At 38.8% G+C, this 7,885-nt stretch overlaps 2 protein-coding genes across 3 annotated transcripts; one reads left to right on the top strand and one right to left on the bottom strand.

Moving 5' to 3' along the window:
• Positions 1–214: 214 nt before the first annotated feature.
• Positions 215–4,807, top strand: LOC120003949. Of its 2 annotated transcripts, XM_038853117.1 has the most exons (6): positions 215–348; positions 1,237–1,366; positions 1,482–1,540; positions 1,671–3,524; positions 3,772–3,925; positions 4,025–4,807. In XM_038853117.1, the coding sequence occupies exons 2-6, from the start codon at positions 1,246–1,248 to the stop codon at positions 4,696–4,698; spliced, it is 2,862 nt and encodes a 953-aa protein (XP_038709045.1). In that variant the 5' UTR covers positions 215–348; positions 1,237–1,245; the 3' UTR covers positions 4,699–4,807. The 2 variants fall into 2 exon arrangements, with proteins under 2 accessions (XP_038709045.1, XP_038709050.1); XM_038853122.1 differs by lacking the exon at positions 215–348 and having other exon boundaries at positions 1,310–1,366; positions 1,482–1,557.
• Positions 4,808–4,845: 38 nt separating this feature from the next.
• On the bottom strand, positions 4,846–6,467 carry LOC120003980 (transcription factor MYB111). Its single transcript, XM_038853167.1, has 3 exons — positions 6,329–6,467; positions 5,906–6,035; positions 4,846–5,606 (listed from the first exon to the last, which is right to left on the bottom strand). The coding sequence occupies exons 1-3, from the start codon at positions 6,459–6,461 to the stop codon at positions 5,048–5,050; spliced, it is 822 nt and encodes a 273-aa protein (XP_038709095.1). The 5' UTR covers positions 6,462–6,467; the 3' UTR covers positions 4,846–5,047.
• Positions 6,468–7,885: the final 1,418 nt, after the last annotated feature.

Below are 7,885 nucleotides of genomic sequence, written 5' to 3'. Positions count from 1 at the left end.
TTCCCGTTTGGAATTTGAACTCACTCCCCTCTTGAAAAAGAGACGTTACAATCTTTTACCTTTAAATAATGAAAATATTTTCTCTGCAGTTTTAAAAAACTAAAAAAAAAAAAAAATTATTCTCTCTCGCCATTTAATTCTATTGATCTGCACATCACTGCGGCGACCACTTCCCTCTCTTGTCTCTCTTTATTTCATAAATCCGTCTCTGGGAACTCTACCCCCTTCTCTCTCGACATAGAGGAGCCCTAACGGCTAACACTACCCCCAGAAGTTGATGTGGATACTGAAGAGACAGATGGGAATCCAGAGGCTAATCTGATATTTTCAAACGTTGTTTCATGTAAAGTAAGTATCTTCTGTTGATTTCATCGAGGGGATTAAGGGTTTTATATTGGATTGTTTGTTCTGTTCAAATTAGTTTATGGGTTTTCAATTTTGCTGGAGTTTTTTTGTTGGGTTCTGTTTGGTTGCTCAGAAAATGTGGGAGATTTTTGGCCACTACAGGAGATAGGATGTAATTTGAATGTTGTCTATGATTGGATTGTATACTGGGTTCTTATTTACTGCAATGCCTATGATTTTGCTTGATACAAGTATAGGAGAGCATTTTGCCATTGTTTTTTTTTTTACTCAATTTGCAAATAGAGGATCTAGTTTAAAGCAGAGATCTTCAGATTTAGCTTGGTAGATTGGGGCAATTTCAGCCCTATGAAGCTGGTTTGACGTGAATTCCAGAAGATACATTGTTGCAATAACAGAATAATGGTGGTCAAAGTGAGTGATTGAGTGGTTCTTTGATTTATGAATATGTTGAGATAATATGTGAATTGGGATTGGAAAGGGTGATGCTGCCGCTTCATCTCTATAAACTCTGGTGCTTGAATGTACTTTTACACTTCGTGTCATTGTTTGCAATGGAGTGATTCTACCGCTTAATGGAAAGTTTCATTGCAGAAAAATGTAGAAAACTCCACGTTCATGATCGCTAAGATGTGGAAGGCAAATGAAATTTATGAATATGATTATGTTTGCCCTTAGCCTTGTCATTTAAATAATATCAATTCATTGGATATTATATCAATGCCTAGTGCTGAATGCAGTTAAATGGGAACAAAAAACTCTTTCTTTTATGTATTTAAATCAACTTGCGGATGATTTTTTTTCCCGGTGGAATCAGTTTGTCATTCTTCCTGTTTCTTTTTGATATCAATACTAACATTGCCATGATTTTAGGTGAATGAAATGGGTTTTGAGAAGGAAGGTTCAAAAACTGGAGGAGGCTATGTTGGTGGTTTCTTTCAGTTGTTTGATTGGACAGCAAAATCTCGGAAGAAGTTATTCTCAAGCAAGTCTGAATTACCAGGTAATTTGTTTTCTCCGTGCCATAGAAATATGGCTAACATTCTTTCTTGCAATTCTTGTATGGATCACCATCTGCTTTTATGACTGGATGATTTTTCTTTCTTCATTCTTTGTAGAACGTTCAAAACGAGGAAAGAAAAGCGATGGGAACTTTCCAACGACACGATTTCATTTCGTAAGAACATGGCCATGGTCAATAAATTTCATTATTTTTTTCGATCTTTTCATTCAATGAGATATGGTTACTGAATGTGTTTCTCTTTTGGATCTAAAAGACAAATTTACAACCACTTTAATGTTTTCAGATGGATGAGGATGAAACTGGAGCAGGATCCAGTGTCAAAGGTAGTGATTATAGCTGTGCTTCATCAGTTACGGATGATGATGGATTCGGAGCAAGGGCTCCTGGGGTGGTTGCCAGGCTTATGGGTTTAGATTCTATTCCGACATCAAATTTTTCTGAGTCATACTCTACTCCCTTTTCTGATACTCAATCTCTTCGAGAAGTTCGACATCACAGGAAAAATTACTATTCTCAAGACCATCAAGTCATGTATTCCGGAAACTTACATAGTAAGGTGGAGGGCTCTTCCAGGCACTTCGTGGAGTCGAAGCCTCCAAAGATAAACAAACCCATTGAGAAATTTCAAACCGAAGTTTTACCTCCTAAATCAGCCAAATCAATTCCGATCACCCATCACAAACTTCTTTCTCCAATAAAGAATCCTGGCTTCATCCCAACTAGGAATGCTGCTCATATAATGGAAGCAGCTGCAAAAATGATTGAGTCTAGCCAGCAAGCTAACAATACCAAGGCCAAAATGCTGCTGGTTGGATCATCCTCCGTACCCCTAAGAGTTCGGGATCTGAAGGAAAAGGTTCAGGCTGCACAGCAAATGCCTTTGGCTGACTCTTCTTCTGCATCCTTAAAAGCCCGTGATCTGAAAGAGAGAGCCGAAGGTGCTCGCAAAACATCCAGGCCTGCTGAAGCTTTTCGAAGGCCATTTGAGTCGAATGCTGTCAAATATCTCGAGGGACAGCCTTTGAATAAGAGCTGGAACGGCTCTGTAGATTCTTCTTTTCGGGATTCCCCTGATAAGGAACAAAGTTCTTCTGGTTCAAAGAACAAAGGGAAGTCTATTTCCCTTGCAATCCAAGCAAAAGTCAATGTCCAAAGAAGGGAAGGTTTAAATCCAAGTAGCAACCGAGGCTTTGTAGGCCTAAAAGAACAGAGTGATGGTAAGTCAAGCATTCATTCTAGGAGCCAACCACCCATACAAAAGAATTTGCATAAGAAGTCTTCCTCGCACAACGCGTCTGGTGTTCTTAGGCAGAACAACCAGAAACAAAATTGCCGACTGGATAAAGAGAGACTAGCTTCAAATCCATCCACTTCCAACTTGTCTGCTAAAAAGCCATTGTCTGGGGATCCTACTTTTGGGCAGCAGAGAACTTTAAATCCTATGGTTGGCTCCAAAACTGGATTGAGGAAGTTGGGCTTGGAGGAAACTGATAGTGAAAAGCGAACCACTCAACCTAATATGAAAAACATTCCTAGGAAGAAACGGTCACTCGACCGAGGCTTACGATTTGAGGAAAATCGAGTTGCTGAAAGTGTGTTGATTGACAATGATGAGAAGCCAGTCAAATCTAGTCCAATTTTTGAAAAGAATTTTAGTTGGGCTGAAGAAAGCAAAAGGAAAGGCATGGATGTTGTTTCATTTACATTCACAGCTCCCCTGACACGATCATCGTCTGCGTCTGAAATGTCTGGCCAGTTGGGGCAGAAAACTAATGATGTTGACATCGATAATCGAGGGAAGAGATTGTTCCTTGATGCAGATGGAATGAAATACTCTTCGGTGGGGTATAATGTTATAGGGGGAAATGCTTTGAGTACACTTTTGGAACAAAAGTTAAGGGAGTTATCTTATGGAATTGAGTCTTCCAGCAATGGTTCCATGAAAGTGGGGTCAACATCTAGCTCCATGTCAAGTTTACAAGATGCAATATCAACTGCAAACACAGGAAGCATTGTGCCTAATTTGCAGCACAGCAAAAATCAACATGCACTTCATGGAGATACACCAAGTAGCTCTCATGATTCAGACTTTTTCTCCAGCAATCATCCAGTGTATAGGTCTGAAAAAAAGTTTCAGGTACATAATTCTGACTTTTCACACATTAAGGAAATCTCTGGGAATACAAAATCTTTTCACCGATTATAAATCTGTTTAGTTTAATTCAATGATGTGCGTACTGTTTGCCACATGGAAAACCGGTTCTCTAGTCCATGTTTCACTTTGTCATCATCTCCTTAATAAGTGAAGTATCCAAAATTATTTTCCACATACTTTGACACAATCACTGTTAGAGAGTAACTAATGCAAAGCATGCCACTGTCAGGGAGCTGATTATGTGGATGAGGTTACTAGCAAGCATAATGATTTTAGGAATTTGCTCGATTGTCGACTCCCCAGTCCAAGCTCTACTCTTGAACCTTCTTTTTCAAATGAAAGTTGCATCTCATCAGATTGCACAGATAGTAGCAGCACAGAAGGTAAGAGTAATACGTGAACCACATCAGTTGATGCTTGCTTAAACTTGGTTACTTCTTGAGTCAAGAATGCTATAATATATACTACCAACTTTTTTACAGGGAGCAAACAGTGTTCAGTTCAAGCCATGGAAGTTCTTGGCTCGAGCTCTTCAAATAAGTTAAACTGCATAGATGCTGATATAGAATTATCAGATTCTGCTTCCTCCATTTCAACCGAAAGTGTAGCTGGAAAGCATTTGAATACAATAACTGTAACACATTCCACAGGATCGACTGAGAAGGAACTAGAATATGTGAGGGAGATACTTTGTAATGTAGAATTGATGTTTAAGGACTTTGCATTAGGCCGGTCTTGTGAGATTGTCAACCCTCATCTGTTTGAGCAGTTGGACCGCAGAAGAGGTGGATCAGAAAATGTTCATGGCGAGTCCGAGTCTAAGCTGCAGCGGAAGTTATTATTTGCTTGTGTGAGTGAATGCTTGGACCTAAGATGCAGGCGTTACGTAGGCGGGGGATGCAAGTCATGGTTGAAAGGGACAACAATGGTGAGAAGAAAGGATCAGTTGGCTGAAGAAGTACTGAAGGAGATTTCTGGTTGGAAAGGAATGGGGGATTGCATGGTGGATGAGCTTGTAGACAGAGACATGAGTAGTCAAAATGGAAGATGGTTGGACTTTGAAGTTGATGAATTTGTACTTGGAGTGGAGGTTGAGAGCCTAATTCTTGATTCTTTGGTTGATGAAATGGTTATTGATGTCTTGCAGTTTTATTAATGCCTCAAAAGGATTATAATTGCTCAGCTTGACTGTAAGTCTCCACCTATGTTTTCTGTTGTTGATCTTGTCATTGTAATTCAATACTATCATTACCTCTTTAAAAGAATGTTCTTTTGCAGTAACTTTTGTACGTGCGGGCCTGACGGCCTGATCAAATACCGTACATTCAAAATGACAAACTTGTATGGTATCATTCCTAAGTTAAAAGAAACATATTTTTAAACAAACAACAAGAGTCACTATCACTTGCGCTAAACAAAATTGAGTACACAGGGCGTTCATTGCTGCCAATCAACCTAGCAGACTGCTACCGTAATTTGAACCTGAGAGTCAAATTTGCGCGAGGCTAATGACCTCGGTCGCCTTCCATACCATTAGAATCTACACTGCATGACCAAGACAACATCTTGTTCCCTTCGTCCCATTGATCATCATTGTTGTCAGTCCAATCCCAGTAGCCAAAATCCTCTTCAAAGCCTGGATTATACCATATTTCTGCAGTATTCTCTGCATCATTTGTGCTCCAATTGCTACTGCATTCTCTCTCCCGATCACTAGCTGCTATGTGCTTGTTCAAGGAATTAGTCAGTCTCTCAATTTCACTATCAAGCCACTCATATGGTCCCAAACTCTCATTAGCAATAGCAGGTTTCCTGGATTCTGGGCCCATTATTTGGTTACCATGGGCCTCACTTGCAGATCTACTCCCTTTGGGCTTCTTCGTGGTTGATCGTCTAGTTTGGCCACGTCGACGTGGTTCGCGGGGACTCGCTGGTAGGGTGACAAGGCTGACATTTTTTAGGGTAGAAGCGAAGCTGTAGATTTTCCTTCTCAAGTGAGAGTTCCAGTAGTTTTTTATTTCGTTATCTGTTCTTCCTGGTAAATGTCCGGCTATCAAAGACCACCTACAATTACAAAACAATCCAAATTCACAAAACCCAACATGAGCCTGGAAAAACATCTGAAAATGGGCCTTTAATAGGCCTGGGCGCCTGGCCAGCATGCCAAATGGGCCGAAGTAAGAACACAAGGTCCTTATTGGGCTTTCGTGGACGCATATTCTCAGGCAGTCAGGTCCATTCGCACAGAAATTTACTACCAGACACGACAGGTAAATTTTATCAAAACTCAACGCGTGACCACAGTTGCTCCTTGTTAATTATGTGTATTTCGTGGAAGAAGAAAGAAGAAATGTGAAAAATACCTGTTACCGAAAGCAGCATGCAGCTTAACAACGGTTTCTTCCTCCTGAGGAGTGATGTTCCCTCTCTTCAAATCAGCTCTCAAGTAGTTTATCCATCTAAGTCTGCAACTCTTTCCACACCTTAACAAACCTTCATAACATCCAATAATCAATTACACTTTACTTTAATAATTTCTTTTTCTTTCTCAAGTTTTTTGATTAAAAAAAAATGAACTATTAATTAATACTACTGTTATATATATACTAGCTACTAGCACATTCATTAGTACAAGACATCATGAGATGGTCCTTTCCATCTCCTTGTTTACCTTGTACTACTTCTTATCACTCCTTCTGTTTGTTAAAGAATGTATATATATATATATAGTTCAACTAATTGTGTATGTATAGGTTAATTAACATATGTATTGAATATGTTTTTACCTGCATTTTTTGGCAATGACCTCCATGAACCTTCTCCATTGGCTTGAATGTAATTGGTCAATATTTCGTCTTCTTCAGCTGTCCATCTCCCTCTCTTCAACCCAACTTTCTCACAACATGGTGCTCTCCCCATCTCAGAGAGAGAGAGAGAGAGAGAGAGGTGGAAGGAAATGTTTGAAGATCTCTATATATAATTATATACAACCAAGCGTCGGTTTGTAATTTTGCTCGGGTCCCACATTACTCTAATAGTAAACTAAATTTCCAAGAAGTGTGTTGAATGTTACTTACCTTAGCAACTTAGACCCTCACGATTTTGTCTTTAAGATGCTCTCTACAATTGAGAGTGATTAGATATTTATGTATAAACTATATCGTTGACTTACACCAAATCGATGTGTAATTTATAAATCTTAATACTTCCTCACACTTGTGGGTTCGGTTCTACTAAACTCATCAAGTGGCTCAAATGGGATAGAATCCTCTCCAATACATGATTGAGGTACCCCACATGTGAATTGGCAAAGCCCTTCAAGTGATCCGAGTGAAATTGGGAAAGTCATAAGATCGAGTCTATATTCCGATACCATGTTATAAATTGTAATATTCAAAAAGTTACGGTGTTGAGATCAATATCATAAGAGAGATGGAAGAGAATGCACATTAGAATAAATCCGTGCGGTCTTTAGATAATCACAGAAAAGACATAATAATAGTTGGGCTCATATTTGTACAAAAAGATGGTTAGAGTTAGAATCAGATCAAAAATAACAAAAATCATGAGGACAACTACCGAGATATTTTTGTTTTCTTGCATCTAAATGAAAAAAAGAAAAACATAAATGAGAGAGAATCAATATTTTATTAGTTGGCGCATTAATTTCACAATTTGATGGTCACATGACATGCTTGCTAGGCTACCTGGTCCAACATGAGGAACGCACCCCAACAGCAATGCTATTGCTGCCAATTACTGTTACTGTCAGAAAACTAATTTTGCAAGACTATAATGGTATCAAACATAAATTATTATAATGATATTACTTATAAAAATAGTTACAAATTACAATAGTTCACGACAAATTTTTCAAAACATCCATGTAAAGTGTGTTCGTACCAGATGGGAGATGGCGGATTGAGATGTGGAATGACGAGCGAAAGAACTAGGACGACGATTTTAGGGTTCAGGATGTACGAGCGAAGGCTCAGATCGACAATCAACAATGCTGCAAAGACTTGAGTTACAATATTAATATTTAAGGCTTAGTTCAATTAAAAATCTAGGGTTTTGAGTTGGGTCACAGATTTATGAGATGAGTTCGTAAAACTTGTCTCCGTTACTGCTCCTAGCAATTACCGAGCCCAAAGTCTCTGTGTTGATCTTTTTACATGCTAAAATTTATTGCATTTCTCAGCAATGAATTCTCTATCACAAAGATGGTACGACCATAACAAACGAATTTAATTTATTTATGGCCTCTTTGAATATAAGGAGAGGACTCTCGAACAAAGCTGCCATTGCCGGCTAGTAGTGGCCTTCTGAATTAATTTATTTCC

The sequence above is a fragment of the Tripterygium wilfordii genome, chromosome 1, assembly GCF_013401445.1.
Source record: "Tripterygium wilfordii isolate XIE 37 chromosome 1, ASM1340144v1, whole genome shotgun sequence".
In the NCBI taxonomy this organism is placed as follows: Eukaryota; Viridiplantae; Streptophyta; class Magnoliopsida; order Celastrales; family Celastraceae; genus Tripterygium; species Tripterygium wilfordii.
The sequence above is the reverse complement of the archived record's forward strand: the minus strand, read 5'-3'. Positions and strand labels throughout refer to the sequence as shown.

Coding starts and splice junctions, on each gene's coding strand:
- LOC120003980 (XM_038853167.1), bottom strand. CDS start 6,461: ATGGGGAGAGCACCATGTTGTGAGAAAGTTGGGTTGAAGAGAGGGAGA. Junction 6,036..6,328: donor GTCATTGCCAAAAAATGCAG/GTAAAAACATAT, acceptor GATGTTATGAAG/GTTTGTTAAGGTGTGGAAAG. Junction 5,607..5,905: donor CATGCTGCTTTCGGTAACAG/GTATTTTTCACA, acceptor TTGTAATTGTAG/GTGGTCTTTGATAGCCGGAC.
- LOC120003949 (XM_038853117.1), top strand. CDS start 1,246: ATGGGTTTTGAGAAGGAAGGTTCAAAAACTGGAGGAGGCTATGTTGGT. Junction 1,367..1,481: donor AAGCAAGTCTGAATTACCAG/GTAATTTGTTTT, acceptor CATTCTTTGTAG/AACGTTCAAAACGAGGAAAG. Junction 1,541..1,670: donor CAACGACACGATTTCATTTC/GTAAGAACATGG, acceptor TAATGTTTTCAG/ATGGATGAGGATGAAACTGG.